Source organism: Urocampus carinirostris, chromosome 2, assembly GCF_059441175.1.
Source record: "Urocampus carinirostris isolate Australia breed hairy pipefish chromosome 2, RoL_Ucar_1.0, whole genome shotgun sequence".
NCBI lineage: Eukaryota > Metazoa > Chordata > Actinopteri > Syngnathiformes > Syngnathidae > Urocampus > Urocampus carinirostris.
This window is the reverse complement of record NC_142350.1, coordinates 29324619-29349409: the sequence shown is the minus strand read 5'-3', so window position 1 is coordinate 29349409 and position 24791 is coordinate 29324619. Positions and strand designations below refer to the sequence as shown.

The 24791-nt window shown below is 38.8% G+C and overlaps 1 protein-coding gene across 1 annotated transcript in view; it reads left to right on the top strand.

Moving 5' to 3' along the window:
- The window catches only part of sntb1 (syntrophin, basic 1), a 76503-nt gene that overhangs the window by 36745 nt on the left and 14967 nt on the right, over nt 1-24791 (top strand). Inside the window, exons 3-6 of the mRNA XM_088326159.1 lie at nt 2624-2741; nt 2829-2918; nt 9882-10021; nt 11203-11399. Of these exons, the coding sequence (XP_088182285.1) occupies nt 2624-2741; nt 2829-2918; nt 9882-10021; nt 11203-11399 (545 nt within the window). The remainder of the gene's footprint in view (nt 1-2623; nt 2742-2828; nt 2919-9881; nt 10022-11202; nt 11400-24791) is intronic.

The window sequence follows — 24791 nt, the reverse complement described above, 5'->3', positions numbered from 1 at the left end:
GGCGACTTAACTTCTAACTATTACAACCTGGTCATAACATAGTGAAGACAATACCTTAAGTTGTTATTCTTGAAATGTATATCAAAATGGTTGACATTTACACCGATCAGTTAAAAAGTAGCCCTCAGCTTTAAAAACGTTGGTGATCCTCATTTTTAATAGTCACTTAATATTTTCATCCCTTAAAAATAAAAGCTATAAAAGTTACTTTAAAAGATGATTGCCTTAATTTCTGCACTATAAGCCGCACCAGGCCTTGAGCTGCACTAGAATAAACAGTTCGTACATACATTACCCCCACCTGATTAGAAGCCGCATGTACTCACGTTAAAACAAGATATTTACAAAGTATGACAGTATAGTCAAGTCAATTCATGTTTATTTGTATAGCCCTTAATAGAAAAAGAGCTTTCGAAAGTTTTAATAAAAAACAGACATGGGAAAAGGCACTGAGACTCAGCGACGCTAGTAACACAGCAAAGAAAACAGGGCTGAGACAGAGCAACATAAGTACCGTAACACGGCAAAAAACAGCAGCAACACAAAAAAGGGAAAGAAAAAAAATGCATGTATTAGCCCATCCCCGCATAAGCCGAATGGTAATGGTTGAAATTGTGTGACAAAAGTTGCTGATTATAGTCCAGAAACTACAACATTTTAGTTATTTTACATCATGTTTCTCATTTATCTCATTTTTGGCTCATTTGCATTTGTAGGTCTGGTGTCTTTCATCTTCTTCTTAACTATACCCCACAAATTCTCAATGGGGTTCAGGTCAGGGGAATTAGCAGGCCAATCAAGGACAGTGATGCCATGGTCAGTGCACCAGTTATTGGTGGTTTTGGCACTGTGGGCAGGTGCCAGATCATGCTGGAAAATGAAATCCTCATCTCCATAGAGCTTTTCAGCAGATGGAAGCATGTAGTGCTCTAAAATCTCTTGGTACACAATTGCATTTACTCTGGACTTGATGAAACACAGTGGACCAACACCAGCAGCTGACATGGCTCCCCAAACCATTGCTGACTGTGGGAACTTCACACTGGATTTCAAGCAACTTGGATTTTGCTCCTCTCCAGCCTTTCTCCAGACTCTGGCGCCTTGACTTCCAAATTAAATGCAAAACTTGCTTTCGTCTGAAAAGAGGACTTTGGATCACTCTGCAACTGTCCAGTGCTTCTTCTCCATAGCCCAAGTCAGACGCTTCTTCCGTTGTCTTGAGTTCAGAAGTGGCTTGACCATGGGAATACGGCTATTGTAGCCCATTTCCCGGACACGTCTGTGAACTGTGGCTTTTGATACCTGGACTCCAGCTTCAGCCCACTGTCTTTGAAGCTCCCCCAAATTCTGGAAGCGGCTCTTCTTCACAATTTTGTTAAGGCTGCGGTCATCTCTCTTGGTTGTGCAGCGTTTCCGGCCACATTTTTCCCTTCCAACAGACTTTTTGTGGATATGCTTTGAAACTGCACTCTGTGAACAGCCTGCTCTTTGAGAAATTTCTTTTTGTGTCTTACCCTCCTGATGGAGGGTATCAATGATGGTCCTCTGGACAGCAGACAGATCAGCAGTCTTCCCCATACTTGTGATTTAGTTTACTGAACCAAGCTGAGTGTTTTTAAGGCTCAGGAAACCCTCGCAAGGTGTTTCGAGTTAATTAGATGATTCAGGTGATTAGTTGAATAGCCTACTTGTATACTTTTTCATGATATTCTAATATTTTGAGATAGGATTTTTGAGTTTTCTTAAGCTGTAAGCCAAATTCAGCAATATTAAAATAATAAAAGGCTTGAAATAGTTCAGTTGATGTGTAATGAATCCAGAATGTATGACATTTTTGTTTTTTTAATTGCATTACAGAAAATAAAGAACTTTATCACAATATTCTAATTTTCTGAGACAGTCCAGTATATTGTATACAAACGGAATGGCCCGACATTGCCTGTCATTCTCCTTGGGTGAGGTTGTAGGGGGTTGTTAGTGAGCTGGGCCAAATGTACCATTTCCCGAAACAGGGCAGCAGTTTCCATCACTAATCACTCGTCCAAAACGAACCCGGCGTAAGCAACTCACGAGCCAAACAACACTTCCTGACCGGGACCTGGATTCCTCCGCGGCCCAGTAACGGCTTCCACTCCGCTATAAAAGAAGTGCCGCACGGATCCAATGTCTTCGACTAACCACAAATGATCGACGTTCAAGCACCGGTCGCTTGTCCTCAGCAGCTTTTGAAGGCTTAAGTCTTGATTTGAGGCGGCTACAGTTTGGTTGATTGTGATCCTCCCCACCAGTGCTGGCTAAGGTGGAAGGCTGACCCAGCGGTAGAGAGGAGGAACCGAGACCCCTGTCTTAGCGGGGGCGTGGCATAACACCAAATGTATTAATTTTGTTGGTATTAATTGGGGGTGATCCTTTTGTTTGTGTTTTTGTGTCCTTAAGAATGAAAGAATATATACTTAAAGAATATATTTTAATCATATGTCTTCCCAAGAAGTATGTCATCCAGCGTGACCCTTATGTAGCCCTGATGAAAAATGATGTTCCCTTAAGGCTTTAACAGGCCCATACCTGATAGATTGTATATCATTTGCCTTCGCTAATTCTTTAATGAATGTGTTTTCTCCAGACAAGTGGAGCTGCACTCCCCTGATGCCAGACACACAGTGGTACTGCGCTGCCCAGACCAGCCATCTGCCCTCACTTGGTTCACTGCAATGCATGCAGTCACCACCGCTCTGACGCAGGTCTGCTGCAAAAATTGGCTAACACATACTCAACATTTAACTTGTGAATAACGACATACTGAATGAACGTGTTTTTTTGTCTTTCAGCAGGCGCTAGCTGAGGTGATTCATCACACGACCAAATCAGGGGTTGCGGGAAGCAAGGAGATTCGACACCTAGGTTGGCTGGCAGGAAAGGTATGGAGTAAGCGTGTGTTTTGTGCTTTCCTGGGTGTGGAATATCTTTGCATGAAATAAAACCTTTTTAACTTAAAGAGCCACGAAAGTAATATATTTAGATTTTGTATGAGTGCGAGCCACACCATTTAAAATGCAATACTCCGGTTTTAAGTGCAAATTCCGTTTAATGTGCAATATCCCAGTTGTGTATAGTTTTTATTTGAAATGTTCTTGACTTTGGTTATAAAACCGTTGTTGTTTTATATAAGTATTTTATTTGTGTACTGTTAAATATTTTTACATTGTTTTGTTTACTTATTCACCCTTTGACCTCATTTCCAAAATTATTGTTACAGTTTAAGTACAATATGCCAGTTGTGTATAGTTTTTATTTTACATGTGAATAATTGCTATTAGTGGGGAATACTCCATCTTTTTCTTTTCATTAGTATTTATAGTGTTTTTATTTATTTTATTATGATTTATTTATATTTATTTATAGTGTATACTTTGCCAAATGAAATGCAACGATAATTTTGTTGCAGCAATTCGATAAGAATAAAGTTGATTTTGATTCTGATTGAAATTCTGATATATTTTAAGACCAAATTAAAGCCACGAAACCTGATCTCCAGACAAAATCTAATTCTTCACTGCATTTTATTTTATGATTTCTTAAAATATATTAAATAATAATGCCTGAGCCTGTTTCCCATGTTAAAAAATATCCCACCTAAAATGTGTCTCCTTCCTGCTGTAACTTAAGATAAGTTTGTTTTTATTGTCCTGTTTATTGTGATCAACAATTTAAAAACAAAGTTTTTAGTAAAAATTTCCCAAAATACTGCATAAACAAATATGGATGCTGTAATCCTTCGTTTTACGCAGAGTGTTCCAAAAATGACCCCTGATAGAAACCTATATTCATTTATTTATTCATTAAATACTCATAGTCATTACTACATCATACTGGTTAAAGAAAACCAAAGAACAAACTGTATTTACAAGCTCGAACATTTGATTAACAAATAAAAGCGCTGTACTTTTCTTTAATAACTTCTGTACTGTCAAGTTATAAGTTCAAAAACAATCTTGCTGGTAATTTTGCTCAATATTGCACTTTTGATTCAAAAAAGTGTTAAAAATGATTTCCGGACACTATCCACTTTTTTACTTTCATTAGTGTTCGAGGACATATGGCTCTCCATTCATGAGTACATATGGTCACCCCAACATACCCCGTTTTGGCAGTAGGTCGCTTAGAAATCCTTTAAATGGAAGCTCATTAAACTATGTATGTTCACTTTTGAGATATTTTGTGATAGTAACACTCCAAGAACACTCAAAACGCCAGCAAACCACTCAGAGCAGTTTGATTGGGTGAGTGTTAGAGGTGGGCGGATCTCTACACAAGGAGCAAGGCACTCCCTTCGCTCTCTCGCTCAGTGCAGTCCGCGCTGAAGGTAAATACAACGTTGCCCTTATTGTTTGCAGTATTTTGTGACATTTGTTCAAAATAACTTTGCTTGCACCTTGTTTCAAAACCATTATTTCGGACAAAAATGATTGTGAAATATAGACCTCTTCCCAACGTAAGTCACGCGTTGTCTGCCGTGTTGCATGCTGTGGCACTGTTTTTGTTCTCACTAAACAACTGTGCCATCTAGTGGTCAAAAATTACACATTTTAAGTAACTGAGGGAGGGGGACAAAATTAGGTGATATATGTACTATATTTACAGTTTGTGGATATATATATATATATATATATATATATATATATATATATATATATATATATATATATATATTGATATGGGACACAGGCTCTGGCATTGTTTTTATTTAACACATTTGACCAAATCAATAAGTGACACACATTGAACTAAAATGTGCTGAGGAATTAGCTTTTGTCTGGAGACCCAGGTTTGGCGGTTTTGTTTAATTTGGTCTTAAAATATTATGGTGGGGCAGCAAGGCAGCGCAGTGGTTAGCGCGTGTGCGGCAAAGTTCCCAGTGCTTGCGTGGGTTTCCTCCAGGCACTCCGGTTTCCATGCATGTCAGGTAAATTGGCCGGTCTGAATTGTCTCTAGGTATGAATGAGCGAGTGACCTGTCTGTTTCTGTGTGACCTGCGACTGGCTGCCAACCAGTTCAGGTTGTCCCCTGCCCTCTTCCTGAGGATCGCTGGGATGGGCTCCAGCCCCCTGCGACCCTACTGAGGATAAGCGGTGCAGATAATGGATATTATGGTGTAGCTCTCAATTTCAAAACTTTTTTTTCCTTTAATGGCTCTTTGGGTCATGTGGACGTTATGTGGAATAAAAACTCTTTAGCTTCCTTTAGTACAGGGTTTTTGAGCCTTTTAAGCTGAGAGCTAGTTTTTGCTACTTATGAGTGCGAAGGGCACCCAGTTTGATACCAATTCTAATACAACTTATCTTGTACTACCTGCCATGTTGTTACTATGTTATTACCAGGTTAAATATTGGAAGTAGAAAGAAGAGGGGAAAAAGGTACAAAGATAGAGTGAAAGAAAGCGAGATGGGTGATTGAAAGAAACAAAGGAAAGAGAAAGAGAGAAAAAAAGAAAGAAAGGATGAGAGCAAGAAAAAGAGAGAAAAAATTAAGAGAAAGAAAGAAATAGAACTTCCTCATCTTAGTTTTTGGGAGGAGACGTTTGTCTCTTGACCCCGTCTCTTTTCGCTTGTCCCCTCAATTGTATTAAATATTTTTTCACTGGGTCACTTAATGGTCTCTTCCACTTTGTGTTTACACTATGCACTACGTAGAGGCGGAATGTAAACAAAACTATCTGCCAATGAGAGCGCCACTGCTTCCCTGGTTTGGTGGAGGTTCAATTGCACTTCTCTCTGAGATAGTAAAACTAAGGTTTCCCGAGGGCAAAAGTGATCGCACCCCCCATTATTTGTCCTACATTTCATTTTAAGGATGCGACTCTTCGACATCTTTGAAATCTAAAAACATTCGTGTTAAAAGTCCTCATATCTTGTGCAACGGTACCTTTAATATTCAAGAAATGGTAGAAGGCAGACGTCACACTTGCATGTGTACTCTGATGCATCACATTGGCTATGAAACACTTAAAAATTCTAATGACATTTCTTCTTTCACACCTTAAATGTAGAAAAGCGCAACGGCGTTCCTGCAGCTAGTGGTAGAAACACGGTATTGCACCCCAGGGCTACATTTCGCTAAAAGAGTTAACAGTTTTATCTGCGAGCCTTTCCTTACCCACGAAAGACTGTCATCAGTGCATTTAAATAATATTTTGAATTATTTTAAGCTGAAATCCCAATCGTAGTTGGGATTTAGCATCCCAATCTCATTCTTTTCTAAAGCTGACCCTTGATCTTGTGAATTTCAACCAATGTGATTGGCTAACACTTAACTTGAAAGAGCAGCGAATAGTCTCATATTGAGAATAGTTACTTCTGTAAAAATACCGTGCGGCATGTGGCATACATATACTGGAGCTATAAATGTAAAGGATTAATCCGGGAGGAAAGGTAGGATTGTGGGGGTTTTGTGTGAAACACACATAAATCTTATACATTGGTAGCAGAAAAAGAATTAGCATTTCTATCACGCATCCCGAAAGGGCCACGTTTCTCCGGCAATCCGTTTCGATTATTGACTTGGCGAGCAAAACAAAACAGTTTAAGTTTGCAGTTTAACAGTTGCAGCAATTTATGTATTCCATAGGCATGATTCCTCTCTGTTAGCTGGAGTTTGTGCTTGAGCAACTTTGGGAAGAGAGAATTTGTAGTCTGTGACTTCTTGTGACTAAGGGCTATACAACTAAACATAACTTGACATTTACTGACATCTTTAAAATTCAAGATGACTGCATGAAAAACTTTCACTTGTGACAATTGTTCTAGTCCAGAGGTCGGGAACCAGAATAGCAAAATGTTTGGATCTATTTTTGAGAGAGAGCCGTTTCATATGTTATGAGACCCAATTCACTGTGTGACGTTAGATGATTTGATAACATTTATGAAATAATAATAAAGCCAGAACCTTTATCCCATTTCAACAAATATACCACTTTAAACTTGTCTACCTCCTACCGTTGCTTAAGATCGTTGAGGCTCATTTTGACTTTCTTTTTTTTCATAAATAATGGTTTGAAAACTAGTTGCTAGCAGAGTTCTTTAGCAAAAATGTCAAAAAATACTGCTAACGACGATACTGGCATATTTACCTTCGGTGTAGATTGTGCATAGCTTTGCTCACACCAACCGCTCACCCAATCAAATTGTTCAATGTGCTTTTCCCAATTTTGGGGGTATTTAAGGTTTGCTTTGTGGCTTTAGCGACGAATAACCAAAAATGGGTCTGTTAGTGAGACACCTTGACTATAAACTGTAGTTGGGTTTTTGCCCTTTATATACTGAAATGGAACTTTTAGGTGTAGCATTACGGTGACTATGCAGGCATCAAATTCGGCTCAGTGCTGATCAAATTAGAAACGTTTATAGAAAATATAACGGCATGGCCAGAATTTTATCTCTGAGCCTTATGTGCTCATGAAAGAGCCATATCATATAGTGTCTCGACAGTGAACACAGAGATTGTTGAAAGAGCTTCCATATAAAGGACTATTCAATAATTTACAGCTAAAACGGGGTCTGTCTGTGTGACACCTTGACTGTAGTTAAAACTGTGTCCTATGTTTACTGGACCGAAAACCCTCCAGATCAGTATAGTCTCGAATTAACAAGTGTGTCATTTGGCCCCACGTCTATATTAATATCAAAAAATTGCACAATATCTATCTTATCTCCAAGCCACATGTACTCATAAAAAGAGCCATATATGGCTCGCACGCAATCGGTTCCTGATTTCTGTTATATACTATTCCTTTTGAATAAAAGCATCAACAGATAAGTAATCTTCCATTATGAAAAGAAGTACATGCAACAAGAAAAATAAAGGAATGGCTTGACTTTCCGTTATTTTAGTAAATTCTTTACTAATACTCTTGTTTGGGGATGGGGTATCCGCCAAATCAGTATGTCTGGTCTCACTATTGCCCTCTGCCATGAGGCAAGGGAATTCCATGACTCACTCTGCAGAGGCACTGTAATGCGTCTCATACTAATTGGATTACTAATATTCATAATGTGAAATTCAGCGATTTTAAAATGAAAAAACAAAACCAAATTGGGAAGTTAAATGAGAAAGAACTATATCACTGAATACATATAACCATTTAATATAGTTAAAATTTTAGATTTCTATGATGACACAGCCTCACCTGCCTTTCCTGCCTAAACAGCACTGCATCTGTCTTCTATAAATTCCCTTTTGAGTAGTACAGCGAGGCAGCATGGCAGGGCAGTGGTTAGCGCATGTGCGGCACAGTTCTAAGGTCATAGGATCGAACCTTCCTTTGTGGAGTTTGCATGTTCCCCCCGTGCTTGCGCGGGTTTCTTCTGGGCTCTCCGCTTTCCTCCCACATTCCAAAAACATGCATGTCAGGTTAATTGGAAGGTCCAAATTGTCCCTAAGTGTGACTGAGCGAGTGAGTTGTCTGTCTCTGTGTGCCCTGCGACTTGCTGGCAACTAGTTCAGAGTAACCCCTGCCGACGGCCCAAAGAGAGCTGGGATTGGCTCCAGCACCCCCGCGACCCTACTGAGAAAAAGCGGTGCAGATAATGGAAGGATGGATGGCTGGATTACAGGGAGTGTAGGCAAAAGGTAGATGGTATTCTGGGCAGTCAAACAATCACAGGGCACATACACGAATAGTGACTGACAGATTTTGGTATCCACACCGTAGATCATTGTTGGAGAAATCTTTATTTGCATTTCAGAATAAAGTCAGATCTTGCCCGGGAGAAACCGAACATGTATCGCAAGGCTCATGTTTAAGAGGTTTCTTTCAAAACCATATGTACCGTTTTTTTCTCCACTCTCCGTCGCACAGGATTACAGTATAAGGCCGCAAAAAAACATGTTTTCATAAATCCAAAATTGACATCAACATTAATTTGAGCAAAAATTAAAAAAATTTAAGCACAAGAGGGAACTCGAAGACCACCCCATATATTTACTCAAAGGCAGAATAGTTAATGAATACAGTTTCATTTAACAACAATTCGAACAAGAGTACTTCATTCTGTACAAAATGATACCAAATAGACTTTCTGGACTGGTTTACAGGCTGGGGGTGTCGTTGGTGTAATGCTCTTTCTGGACATCTTCAACATCTTACCTAATGTTTACTATTCTGTGTACAGTAATGCTAATTGTAATTCAACCTGGTCAATCCTGGAAGGGGGATTACCACATGTAAGGTCCTTTCTCAAGGTTTCTCTTTTTTCCTCACACTGAGGTTTTTGAGTTGTTCTTGCCCGCATGCTGGTTTAAGATCAGGTAATTGTGCAATTTTGTAATTGTAATCCTGTGCAGTCCTTTGAGACAAATTTTGCGATTAAGGGCTATATAAATAAATGTGACTTGACAAACAAAAGTTTTTATTCGAGTAATCACAAAACACGTCATACTTCCGGGTAATTTTTGTCCAAAGCAACAGCAAAAAAGGGATTTGCGATGAGCGTTCGAATGTTGGCGTCTGAACTGCTGTCAAAATTCTGCACTTCTCTTTTGTTTTCCTTTTACCAGAAAACAATGAACGTGTTCAACACAAGAAGGGGCTCAAAACCACTCATTAGGTTTCTCAGAAGCAGAATAGTTACCGTATGAAATATTAATTGTTATTAATTGTTAACTATGCATTTCCAGTTGTATATACTGTATTTTGCAGTGCATATAAAGACACACCGGATTATAAGGCGCACTTTCTGGCCAATTTGGGGGTTTTGGGTGCGCCTTATAATCCGGGAAATGCGGTTCTTGTTTTTTTTTTTGTTTTTCCTTTTTTAAAAAATATTTACCTCAGATATCCTTAAGGCCACTGAGAACTGAGTCTACAATTTAATGTTTTTGCCCAGCCAAGTGAGAGCGAGAAGCAGTGCTGGAAACCAGTCCTTGTGGTGGTGACAGAGAAAGACCTTCTGCTCTATGACAGCCTTCCGCGAAGCAAGGAGGCCTGGCAGAGTCCGGCACACACGTATCCTCTTCTAGCTACAAGGTGAGTCCTAAAATTCTTCTCACTAAGTGCTGCTGCGTAAACACTGATGTTAGATGGCGTGGATTTATGGCAGGGCTGCAGATATTCAATTTATACTTATTTGTCACTGTCATGTGGGGAAAAATAACTCGGGATATTCTTTTTTGGGCCACTTCATTATCCAAATGGCCCCTCAATGGTTTATCAAAGAGTTTATTTTTGTAAATCTATCAATGCTAAACAAACCGTTGTTTTCATTTTAAAAATCTATACAAATATTTTTTTAGGGACAATACGTTTCAAGGTTTTATTAACATGACAGTGACTATATTCCTTTTAGTATTTGGGATGTAATGTAATAAATATTACAATACAAAATAAACAATTAGCTACCCTCATACAGGGCTTTTCAAAAAACATTTATATCACAGAAATCACATGATTTAGGCAAATTAAATTAAAAAGGTATTAATGTTGAATCTGAAAGAGAACATCAAAAGCATGTCTATTATGTGAACAATTTCACGAATGCTCAATATACGAACCGCCTGAGACATGCCATACGTCAATTCAGTAAATCAGCTCCTGCCAGACATGCTAAAGAACATCTTGGGTAACAGTCTCCAGCAGATTACTTTTTTTTATAATACAAATTATGTGCTTGTGAGTTTGTACAGTCAAGTCAATTAATGTTTATTTGTAAAGCCCTTAATCACAAGGATTCTCAAAGGGCTGCACATACTAGGGCAAACTACAGACTATTATTACACCATGCCCTAATGTAAAACCTACTTAAGGGCAAAAAAAACCCTCAAAAACATCAGTATGAAGAAACCTTGAGAAGGGACTGCACATGAGGTAATCCCCCTTCTAAGATGACCTGGCTGCAACGGATGTGGCAATAACAAATAATACACAGATATCATCAACAGCCGTCTTGTGCACTTTCCAAAACAACCATTATCAAAGTCACATTTAACTATCCTCACACGGAGGTGTCCCATAACAGGATGATGTCATCAAGTTATATAAAGCTTTTACTTTTAGACCCATTTTTTTATCCATTGTTATATAAAACGCTCCATGTAAAAGTTTGTTGATGAATATAATTTGAGCTTGGAACAGATTCAACCTTATCTTTGAAATGAGAACAACTTTGGCTCTCTATTCAATGTGCCTCTTTTTTTGGTGTATTTCTCCAGACTGGTGCATTCTGGGCCCGACATGTGTTCCCCTCATTCGGGCACCGAGCTCTTTTTTGCCACGCGGACGGGCACCCGCCTCGGAATCGAGACTCATCTTTTCCGGGCGGAAACCAGCAAAGATTTATCCCTGTGGACGCGACAGATTGTCAACGGCTGTCACGCATCATCCGAGATGATCAAAGAAGTCAGTACTAGTGAGTACGGCTAGCTACATCGCACTGACACTGATGGAAATGTTCATACATGGTGGGAGCGTGATTTAAAAGCTTCATTCGTTTCATTTCTAATCTCACAGCTACTTTGATTCTGGATCAAAATTAATTAGAAATGCGACAAATTGAAATGATGCACCAAAAAGAGAGGTTTTTTTAATCAACAAAATGTTGTGAGCTCTTGTGAGGGCTGACTATTCAACTTGGCATTCTTTGAACCATTAACACTAACACATGCATGAGAAGCTAACTTGACACTATAAACTGTAAGTGGGTGTGAATATGAATGGTTGTCTGCATCTATGTGATCCGTGGTCAACTGGAAACTTACCCAGGCCTTCGCCTAAAAAAAGCTGGAATATCCTTCTGAAGAACACATGAAACATGACCCTAAGCTAAAAAATAAACAGATAAAGAAAATGAATGAAATAATAAATGCATAAAGGAATACATTTGTTGCAAATTGCAACAAAATCACAGACCATTTTGAAATGAACAAAAAGTATGTTTGGTAAAACAACATTTATTTTATTCATTATTTATTCAACTCAGGAACAAACTAATATCTATTTAACATTTTTATTTGACTCGCAGGGTTTTGTGAAAAAGCGCTGCTGTGCCGTCAAAACTGCTTCCAGGTGCTTTACATTTTCATATTGATCGTTTCCAGTTAGCTTGTCGTAGTCCACAGCTTTTGTCTGTGCCTCTTGAAATTATACTCTTTGAAAACAACCACAGTCTCTTGGCAAATTAGGCGGATGCACAGTTGTTTTGGATTTCGATGAAAGAAACACTCCTATTTCACCTTGTCCTGAATGCGGCGGCGGCCCTCACAATCAACTTTTCTTCTTTTTATTTACAGTCACCATGTAAATGTTTGGGGCAGCAGTAGCTCAGGAGGTAGAGCGCTCGTCTTGGGATCAAGGGATCCCAGTTCGAATCCCAGCTTGTCCGTGTTACATGTCGAAGTGTCCTTGGGTAAGACACTGAACCCCTAATACCCCCAATAAGCAGGTTAGCGTCTTACATGGCTGCAATATAAGGCCGCTATTGGGAAATGTGAAGCACACTGTAAAGCGCTTTGGGAAGTCATTGACTTGAAAAGTGCTATATAAATGCAGATCATTTCATTTCATTCCCATGTCGGAAATGGGGTGGGCTAAAATTCTCACATAAAGCCAAAGGAAAGGGGGCCAATAGGCTACTGCCATTATCGGGTGCAATGGTGTTTTTTCGTTTTGTTTTTTGTAAAAATGTATCTTTAACTGCATCAACATTACTGGCGGGCCACATGTTATTAATTCTATGGCAAAGGCCGAGGGCCAGTAAAAATTTGATCACGGGCCATAACTCTCTTTTGTGCCGGACTTTAGACATGCGTATTCTAGTCTTTCCTGCTGAAAATAACGGTCTTAAAGAAAGCTCATGAAGTAGAATACCAAAACAAATGTCCACGGGAAGCAGACGAAAACCATATGCGAGCTATTTTTAGACCAGAAGTTCATTTTGGCTGTCTGTTAGTAATTGTTTATTTACTGTCAAGGGAATTCCAACCGAACCCCCACCCCATTTTTTTATCCCTGCAAAACATGTGCTGGGAACCGCATGTCTCCCATGGGTGACCGTTCCGCCCCCTTGCTCTCTGCAACCCTAACTCATCGCACAATGCCAAGTTCACTTTTCTTGTATCCGCAGCAAAGTCTGGCTGAGGCCAAGAGCAAACTCTTTGTTAATGCAGCTTCTGCATCATTTGTCACAAACAAGCTCGTCTAACAGGAAGCGCTCGGCCATGTGTGCAACTCGGACATTGGAACGCCAAATGTTGCATTATCACAATCCAGAGGAAGTGGGAAGTTTTCTATTTTATTTTAAGAAGTTACTAAGGGTTGATTTGCCAGAAATACTGTGTAAGGTTCACCTAAAAACCCCAAATTGGCCAGGAATGTAAAATTATATCAGGCAGAATACAGAAGATTGCAAATAGTTGGTTGGATCCCTTAACCATTAGGGTCGTATGGGCAACATTTCCTGTGGTGTGGCTTGGGCAGCCTGGTCCTACCCATCCCTCTCCAAGTCAACATATGTTTCCACTCGGCCTCGAACCGGCGACCTTTTGCGTGTTAGGCGAATGTGGTAACAAATGCATATAGTAATCATTGTTGACTTGAAACTTGAATAATTTGATAAACCCAAATAAGGGATTGAAACACTCTTAAATTTTGTCAACAAATACCTCTCAAGTGTCTTAAGTTTTCCCTGTTTTATTTAGATGGGTCAGGGATGGCAAACACGCGGCTCTAGAGCCAATAAGAATGCGGTTCTTTGCCTCATCATATTTTCTATATACTGTGGCTCTTTGCCTTGTTTCATGTTTTTTTTTTTTTCCCCTCTTAAAACACACTTGAATCCATCAGAGTTAATAACAAATAATAAATAATATTTAGAAATTAATTTGGCAGATTTGTTGTTTTTATGCTGCTCCGGACACATATGTGACTGCCAATCATCTGCGTAGGTTACGGCTAATGCCGTTCAGTGCGTGGTGTGGCTCTTTGACTCACAATTAAAAATTTCGGCTCTTTGTTTCAAACTTGTTCGCCACCCCTGAGATATAGAGCTAATAACTGTATAATAAGTTAATTAACAAAAGTATGGATGGTTGTGTCATAAAATGATTTTTCATTTTTCTCTGACTTTATCGATCTCTGACCAATAAATGCATTGCGTCGGTTGGAAAATCCAGATTCACGCATTTTCGAAAATACAGCTTTACGTTGGAGCCAAATAAGCAAGCAGTCGTTTTCTATCTATCTATCTATCTATCTATCTATCTATCTATCTATCTATCTATCTATCTATCTATCTATCTATCTATCTATCTATCTATCTATCTATCTATCTATCTATCTATCTATCTATCTATCTATCTATCTATCTATCTATCTATCTATCTATCTATCTTCATGCCCACATTTTATTGTAAGTGAGAAAAACCTGTTGGTAGACATCATTGTAATGCTATGTTTTTTTCATGTAGATAATACATACCAATAAGTGTTAATTAATGCAAACATGGTCTCTATCCCGTTGTTGTCATCAAAGTAACTTTGGAATGAGAAAGTATAGGTTTAAGCTGTCGTGGTTGATAGGGGTCGCCCATCTGCCGCCTAAACCCGTCACAGCGGTGACACCACCATTGTCCGGCGCGGGAGAGTAAAGGCAGCAGTTAGGCACAGACCTTCATCTCGGAGTCGGTCGGGTGACATCCGGAACATGTTGCGGCGGGGGCAGCAGGGATAACGCTGCAGGTTGGCGCGGACTTCCATCACTCGGTCGATCGGCTGACATCCCAAACCCGTTGCGACGGTGCCAACCCCCACACAGTCACCTGCATCCCTGCCCACACGGCGGTTAAGGGGACCAAGAGCGCAGGCCGGCTTTACGTGTCTGCTTGAGCATTCGCCCCGGCACTCCTGTGTGGCCGGGTCTTTGCCGTCGTGGTTCCGTTCCGCCGCGTGGTCACCGCGCCCCACTCGGGTGGGTCGCATTCTACGGCATTCCCCGAGGGAGACGAGGCCCTGTACTTGGTTCTGTCCTTTTGACGGCGGCGGCTTGTGAGCCGCCTTGGCGTCTAAGTCGGACCATACCCATCCAAATCCTCAATTGGGTCTTGCTTGCGGCCGCCTCAATTCCACGCTTAGTCCATGCCTGGGTGAAGCTGTGTCAGTCCCTCCTCTGTGCCAGCTCGGTCCCGCCACCCTTGCAAACTACTCTTCCGGTGCAGGGCGGGGCTTTGAAGTCGCGCCCGGGTGGTGTCAGGCGCCGTGTCCGTCACGACTCAGTGCCCGCCTCCCGTGTCTGTATGTCAGAATAGGTGCGAGATCAGTCTTAAATGTCATTGCTGTGGTGTTGAAAAGGTCTTAAAAGGTCTTAAATTTAAACGTAAAAATCCTGCGGGAACTCTGTACAAAAGGTCTTATGGTATAACCTCGGTATTTGAGCAATGATTGATCAATCGATACTAATCACTGGCCCAGAACGCAATAGATTATTTGACACGTGATGCGAACCCGGTGTTCAGAAATGTATTCCTACCCATTGAGACGTCCTACCAACGCCCAGTGTGCATGTGCAACCATAGATTCCCGACCCCTGCCATAAGTGTATTAAGAGCCCAACAGCTACTCGGAAGATCTTACTGTAGTCTCAATTTCATGCTCCCTATAGTCCAGTGTGCCTTTTGTATGAGTGGTGCGCCTTACACTTGATAATCTGGTGCGCCTCATAGTGTGGAAACTATGGTACATGCTTTGTATCATCGCTAGAATCTAAAAGTGATTACGTTTTCGAGCTGGCTTACAATGTATTTTTATCAGTTCACACAAGGACATTCAGTGAGATGGTAAACAAATATGGCGTATCACTTTTTTGTACGTGGGAAATGAACAGCAAAACAAACAGCTGTCTAATCAAGCGAAGCTGCATCCATGCATTATTTAGCGAAGAATTTAAGAAAATACCCTCATGTTGAATAATTAATAATGGTTGCCGACAGAAGAAATATGGTCAAAATATAATGCCCTTGTTTTATATTTCACTCTTTTACCTGCTTTGCATCAAAAAGGCTGACTTTTCTTTCAGGTTTCAGTTGGTCAAATTAAAGTAAAGCCTTTATCTAGACAGTCACAATCTTTTGTTGACTTGTAGTCGTAAATCGTAGTGACATCTTATAAAAGATTTGAATTTGAGTAAATGTGTTTTATTCTTGATGCGAACGCGGTTAAAAAAACCTGGGACAAACACTTCAAAAATGAAAATCCTGAACACAAATTGAATTTGTCAGAAAAATGCAAAGTACACTAAGTGCGTAAAACAGTGTTGGCAAATGTCGCTTTAGGGCAAAACAAACAATCAATTGGAATTCTGGCTGTGTTGTTTTGCCCTGCGCAAGTTCTTAGACTGCAAACAAGTAACCGGCTTTTTTTTTTAAAAACTGGACCCTATTCTGGGGCATTTAAATTATTTACTACATTATTGTAAGATGAAGCACAGTATAATTTGTGAAGTAATCAAAAGTCTGACCAAAAAGCTTGACCAGAAGGTGCAGTTACAATTTGTGCTATTGGTGGAAGTCAAGTCAACATAGTGACAAACTCAAAAATTCTGTTTTAATGCTAGTCTAATGACTTGTGGCTACTGATTACTTATCCCAATATTCTGAGTCCAAAAAAAGAGCTTATTTATTTATTTATTTCAGATTGTAATGACAGTACTCATACTTTGCTGAATGTCTTCAAACTCTGTTATAATCATGACAATGCTATTGACTAAATTTTAGGATTTGAGATTTAAAAAAAGAAGCATAGTTGATTGTTGAATCTCAGGTATTTTACTCACCCAAAAATCTAAATTTGTTAAGTTTCTTCCAGTGGCGTGCGGTTAAGTTTGTTTCTGGCGAGACACATTCAAATTTAGAAATAGATTTATCATTATATAGTCAGAGCAAGAAAGCAATATATAAACTGTAGCATAGACAAACAAATGTTTTACTGCCTTACCTTAACCTATAAATGAAGTGGTTACTGGGCTCTTTTTGAAAGAAAGCATTAATTCATACATTATCCTCCATTATAAAAAAAAGTCCACGCAACGATAAAAAATGTACAAGATGGCTTGACTTGCTTTTAGTTTACAAATACGAGTACTAATTCTATTGTTTTAGAATGAGATGTGTGCCAAATCAGAATCTTTTGTCTCACTATCGCATTCTGCCGTGAGGCAAGATAATTGAGTGCCTCACTTTGCATCTGCAAATGCTCAGCACAGTAATACGTTAGATACTAATTGTATTATGATATTCAAAATATAAAATAAAAATTATGTGTTTTTTGAAAAAGAATATCCAAAAAATGTGAAGCTAAATGAGAACTTTAACACTAAATAAATATAACAATTACAGTTTTATAATTTTGTCTTACTGCACTTAGCTAGTTTGTTCCTATTACTTTAAAGTGCCGAAAAGCTGTCCAGTGTTTCAACTTATCTATTACTGGAAGAGGTTCAGCTGGAAATTTACCTCAATCATTTGAAGAAGTCATCAATTTGAAAATGATCTCAAATCTGACATCGAAGGTTGGAATTAAATTCCCTGATTGTGGTATTCAATCAAGTTATTTGCAAAATTTCACAAATCTAGGAATAGTCTTTCTTTTTATTTTTTTGCTCTAAATGTCACTCTTAACTAAATCAGTTTTTCTTAGGTGAGCGTTTTGCCCTGGATATATATATTTTTTTTAATCGTTAAAACTTTCTTTAAATAAAAGTTATTGGACCGCTCTATTTAGAAAACCAGCTTTTTTGTCTTGGCTCACTGCTCTTTCTGCTCCCGAACGGTTCCTCAGATTTTTTCTTGTTTTTTCAATCAAATATAGTAAAACCTTCGGCACCATATTATTTAGTAATTAGTAATTGCAAATGTTTTGCAGATGATCGCTGAAAAACACAAAAAAAACATAAATTAAAATCTTCACAGGTCGACAAAAATAAGGAAAATGACTTTAGCCTTTTACACACTCAAACAACAACATAAAATACAAATTAAAAGTATTAACCCTTTAGTGCTATAATTAAATGATAAAATGCAGAAAAATAACTATTAACATTTATTTTTAACCAATTCAGACACAAATCCTCTGAAAATCACGCAAAAAATATAAATTGAAATAAGTTCAATAAAAGGCAAAGGATTAGCAGGTTCTAAGATTGAAGGTTTTAATGCAATGTTTTAGCGCAACCAATATCATTAAAATAAGTACAAATTTGGCTCATTTTCTTCTTTTTATACATACAGTACTTTCTTTTTTTGTCCTGTATCTACTCCAATATTACACAACACCTATCAAGCCTTTTCCATGTTTGTAAACTAGTTTTACGTATTAAAGCAGTGCGTGCATTGTTGAAGCAAAATGGCAGAATTCATGTCTGTTTACAGCAACCCAATGGCAAAGTCGACAAAAAAAAAATACTTGAATGTGATCGGCGCTGGATTTCTTCCTTTGAAAGTATTAGAAAATGGAACAATTGATCTCGAAAGTGCTTGAAAAGTGCTGGAATTTGGCCATGAAAAAGGTGTACGAACCCTGTTGTGTTCAAGTTTTACACAAACATACAGTGACAGTATAGGAATTTTAAACACTAATTTACTGCAAAATACAACAACAAGACAATCCATCATATTTACTAAATGTCCTGCAAGTGCGTTGCTCTCATGTAACTCCAGGCTTATGCCAATTCAATGAAATGAGTGCTAAATAGAGGGACAAGTAAAATACAGGCTAAAAGAAAAGTGCTTTTATCTGCAACACAGTGTCACAAACATGCAATCTGCACAACACATAAAGACATTACTCCGATGTCCGCCCACGTCATGTATACCCCTCATTTCTCTGTCTCTTGAGTGTCAGTAATTGAAATCATGATACACACAACTCATTTACCGGCGCATAATATATATGTAAATATACTTGTAAATAGAATTCTAATCCTGCAAAGACATTCTTGTTTTAGTAAAGTGTACCTGTAATTAGATGACGTTGTTTTTCTGTAACTGTAACGAAATATTGTTTCATTTTTTTTCTACCCTCATTATGTAACACCGTTATATGAATTGCGTTTCTCCCCAAGCCTGCGCACATAAAACATGGTTTGCCTTATGGCGCTCATTTTGTTTAGCCTAAAGTATTTTGTACCACGCAGGCTGCAGTGCAAAGTATGCATCATCATTACAATAATATGTGAATACCCTTAAGCTGACTATGTAATAGCCATTAGCTAACAGGGATTGTATGTGGAAAGATCAACAACAAGCGTTTATCAGACCCGGCACTTATTTAAAAAAGGTTTGTTTTTGTACTAGTATTTGTCTCTGTTGTACGTCAACACAATGGCGGTGTTTTCCAGAATAGAATCCAAATATCTTGAGCAAAGATGACGGGGAAATTTGAGGCAAGCTGACACTTTGTTTTCAAAAGCTGAGTGACTTTTGGCGCTTTAAAAAAAGATTCTTCTAATTCAAATTTTACCATAATTCACCTGCTGTGACACCTTAAGTGCAAAACGGCAGGGTTCTAAAATCATCAGTGCGTAACCTACAGTTAATGTCATTTTCAAGCTCAAACTCGACAGCAAATGTGGCCCCATTAAAGGCTTTTATGCATTATGCATATTGTTATGCTAATTGGTTTTATTTCCTCCTTTATGTAAAATGTTGGATTTTTGGACAAATCGAAAAATAGTGCACAAAACAAAATATTGTATAACATAAAACAATGAAAAAAATCCAAGTGTTCATCAAATAACTTCGTCCACTGCAAACAAATAAACACAATTATATACAAATGTATGCTATATACCTGCAAAGATATAAGATTCTCTTTTTCTACCACCGTATTAAAAGATTATTTTACATTTGGATTTATCATACAAAACAAAAATGAACAAAGAGCTATAAATCTGATTTTATGTGTAACAAAATTTGTATCTGCCCAAAAAATAAACCCACTTTTAAATAAATGTGTTTTTTGTGCAAATGATATATAACACAGACGCTGCCCTACTTATGATCGTTCGTAAGTTGTTTCAGTGCAATATTTTGTATGTTTAAGGTATATACGTTTAAGGCTTGTATAAGTAACCCGTATTGTAATGTACGAAAAAAATAAACATTTCATAAAATAATGTGCTCTATAAAATTAAATAAAGTTGAGTTTAACTTAATTTTACCCTCTGTGGTAAAAAGTGGCTGAAAAAAAAGCGTTCCGACCCTTTTCTCAACTGCATCAAGCTTTCTTATTCCACTTTCGTTTCAAAAGAAACAACTCGCCTCTTCTTTACACCTTACACCAGGGGTCTGGAACCTTTTTGACTCAAAGAGCCATAAAAGCAAAAAATATTAATTTTATTTTGGGAAAGAGCCACACCATATATTATGAGATTGCTAAACCGGCGCCCCAGACAAAAGCTTAGTCTTCAGCACATTTATTTTTGATGATTTGATAAAAATTATGAAAAGAGAATAATGCCAGAGCCCCTGTCCCAAATTCAACAAACAGACCACTTTAAACTTGTCTCTTTCTTGCAATTACTCAAGATCGGTTAAACTCCTTTTGACCCTTTTTTTCATACATATTGGTTTCAAAACCAGATGCAAGCATTTATTTTGTAAAAACGTCACAACATTCTGAGAATAGGGAGCCTTATGTGCTTACCTTTGGCGAGAGATGAGAGGGAATGCTTGTACTTTTTGCATAGCTCCACCCATCCCTCCCACTCACCCAATCAAATGACTAAGTTCTCTTCCGGTGTTTTGGCGTATTTACAGTTCTGTGGATTCATCATAAAGTATCTGAACACTGAACACAGATTATATAGTGAACTTTTAAATAAAGGATTCTTTAGCGTTGTACAGCCAAAACGAGTTTTTTTTCCCCCTTTTTTTGTGTGACACCTTGACTGTAAATTGTAGTGAAAAACGTGCCCTATATATACTGCGAAGTGTTACCTTTGTATTTAGCTTTGGTTTGGCTTTACGTGTACCTAAATAGGATAGGCAATTCCGGTTTTGAACAAGATGGAGAAATTTTGCATGCAATCAAATTGGTCTCTGAGCCACAGATACTCATAGAAAGAGCCATATATGGCTCGCGAGCCATAGGTTCCCGATCCCTGCCTTACACCAACCATATTGAATGGATGCATGAGGTATTAAACAATAAAAATGTCAATGTTCTTAGCGCGCAGAAGATACAGTATATTATGTTTACACACGAACTAGGAAGAAGAAGCCGGACTTGTTCTTCAGGATGGATGCTGGGTGACCTTTCACAGTGCCACCACACGCCAGTAGCGCCAGAAAGAAATGCCCTGTACTCGGAAAAAGGTGCACAGTACAAAATCTAACTTACAGCAATGTCCAGATAGTTTTCGAAATCCCGAAAAATATGTTCGTATGTACCGTTTTTCGGAACTCGAATGGTTGTAAGTAGGGGAGCGTCTGTGTGCTTCCCATTGAGTTAAACACGTTATGATCATGATTATTTTTAGTTTAGTTTATTTTTTCAGTTTCTGAATTGTAACTCTATTTTTGTAGCACTTTCGGTTTGTCTGTTTCATGCCAATTTTATTTGGAATGATGCGATGTTCACCAAAAAAGGGTTGAAAGAAAATGAAGATACCTTTATAAAAAAAAACGGTCATAGAGCGTCATCTGCCGCAACAAACCGGTACTACAACCTCGACCTTTACAACGAAATGCAATGCACTTTCTTGCGTTGATTTAACGTGCTTAGTGGCTCATAAATCGCACGACACGACGAATGAATAAGTTGCCAACCCTTTGATAATCGATTTGAACCGATTTTATCGATTTGTTTTTGGCAGCCCCAATGCTAACTATTATAGTTTCACATTAGATTCTGTCTTAAGCTTGGATGTCACTTCATCATTTTTCACTCTTGATGAAAGGGAAAACATATCTGTTGATGTACCGGTAATATCTACCCATCCATCGCTGTTTTTCAACCTGTTTGCCCGTCATTCCCACTCACATCTCTAAGGTCTCTGGTGAATAAATGGAGTTTCACTTAGAACCTGCAACGGCAAGAAAATGATATTATAAAGCTGCCTCGGGGGTTTCACCTCGTTTTGTATTGAGTTCTCTGCGGATCCAAGGCTGAAGAAACGACCCTTTGAATTTTCAAAAGTAGATCATCAGTTGTTATTGAAAAGCATTTGAATCACATGCAATAGTACATTTAAATTCCAAGAGTTCCTTCTTCTCTAAGGATTTATATGCGACAGTGCACATGAAGGATGATACCTACCCACAAACATGGCCTGCCCTTCTTATCATACTAAACTTGATTTTGCCTTCATTCTGTCCTACTTTGCTGTATTTGATGCAAAGTATGTGCATCTGTAAGAGAAACTTGAGCTTTTTACTAAACAGGGTTTCTTCTGACAAGAATTTCAAGTGCCAATTTAGAGATATTTGCCAGGAATCGAGTTCCACATCAACTGCATTCAAAACAAAAATAAATAATTCAGAGGGAGCACATTGTAATGATACAAGGTTAGGCAGCAAAGGAAGGTCCTATGTTTTTCGCCAAATTATCCAGCCCCCTTGAACTTTCCAAATTTTCACCACATTCCATTCATCAAACGCAATCGTCAAAATGTTTACTTTTTTTGTCGAGAATCAATTGGGAATTTGGACTCTATTGTGAAGTGGAACGAAATATACTGGATACGATATGTAATAAATGAAAAGTGTGGTGTGTAATATTATTTGGTCCCCTCTCCTTAAAAGTGGTGTTCGTAACCTCAAATCTTTTGGCTGAAAGCATCATTGCAGCTGCTTCAGGTTGCACAACACAAGACAGAAACATCTAGTCAAATATTACACACTGTACCTTGAAGGAGTTCTTTGTGTTACGGTGCCCATCTCTGTGCCAATTATAAAACTGTCCTATTACTAGCGTTGTCTATGTGTCATTGTGTTGAATAGATTCCATCCCAAAATAAACTGCTGAACTCTAAACAAACTACATGAAAAATTGAGACCGGTGGGGCTGAGCTGTCGCAGCAAGTCTTTTAACTGGTAGCCAAGTGACTGACGAATTACCCACTCATGCTTTTCGACGCAATATTTTTAAGGAAATGGTACTTTCTGAAACATTTGCAGTTTGGCGCTCTCTCGTAATCAAAAACATGATCGACTGAGAAGAGATTGCCTTGGTGAACCAATTCTTTTTTTGTGTGTGTGTTTAAGGAAGGCAATTAAAACCTCTGTTTTAATTCAGGAGCACAGGGCAATGGCAAAACACGGCCATTTTTGCGGGGTGGAAATAATGACGACCATCTGCTTTGTACAAGTCAAAAGACAGTCATGTCCGAAATGTGACGCACAGATGAATGAGAAGCTTGATGAGGTTATGATTTCGTTTTACAGCACAGATGGTTTTTACTGTTAACAACAAAATAAATACTCTGGACCAGATGGAGGCAACCTAAATTGTTGAAAGAGCCTTATTGGACCAAAAATACACAAAATAAATTTGTCCGGAGACACGAAACATTTACTCCTTTCATAAGCTTCATTATGACTGTATCACATGCTGTGTGTATCTATATTAGCTATGTTAGCCTACAATCAAAATGAGAATAGCTGGATGCAGCGTGTCCTCTGGATAATGATTTGCTGTTCAGTGATGTTGCTTGCTATTTTAACAGCCCTTTCCTTCACTGTCTTAGAGGCATGTTTTTAATTTTCTGCTTTATTTTACTTTGGTTCTTGAAGTCTGAAAATAGGTGTTCCGATATTTTGATGAATGACTGCTTCATGAATGACTGTGAACGGTTTTCCCCGCTTTATTATCTCCTGGATTGCATCAAAACTCGCGGCAGTAATGTAGTTTGGAGATGCGATCCACTTCTTAGATTTGTTTTTTCGCTCATCTCATTTCTCCAGAAGTGATGCATGCAATGTAGCATGCATTCCCAGGAAAGTTCTTTCCACATTTCTCTTTTTACACAGTGTATGTATGCATGCCAACTAAAGGTAAGATTTTAGGCCAGGCCGGGCTTCTCCCTCGCCGTGTTTTTTTTTTCTTTTTTTCATGAAGGATCTGCACAACATGCACTTACGTTTATTTAAGTAATTATTTGGATGACTACTTCTTACTTATACTTGAGTATTTTCATTCTGAAGTAACAGTACTTTTACTTGGGTAACACTTTGGCGCTGCACCTCGGCGCCGCGCATACTTAGGCGACATGCATACTTTGGTGCTGAATTGAAGTGTGCACTGCATGCCGACGTGCACATTTGGTTTGAGGGATCCAGCTTGAAGTAAACCTAAAGTTGGAGTTCAGCGCTGCACATACTTCAGCCGTCCACTTTCGCGCTGAAGCACAGCTTCAGGTTTACTTTGGGCCCGGCCCATTAAATCAAGTTAATCAGTCGGGTTCGGGCTTTTAAACCTGGATTTTTTTTAAGCCCGAGTTTTAGTGTTGCTGGCTTTACTTGATTATAGAAAAAATAAAATTGCTGTCAAATCAGCTTATGGTAGGACATCTCGGCAGTGTAGGATGTTTCGTCAGATCACCGACGGTCCAGTACCAGTCCGTGGCCCAGTGTTTGCCGACATTGTGTTATAAGTGTTGGGCACTTAACTTTAAAAAGCCTCAGTTTTTCTTCAAATTGTGCAGCGCTCCTAATCGTGCAGTGCGCCCTGTGTGCGATGTGAAGCAGTGGACGTAAACCAGCCCGTTGGCCTTAGGGTTGGGCTCCTGCCCCGAGACTCGTAGGTTACAGGT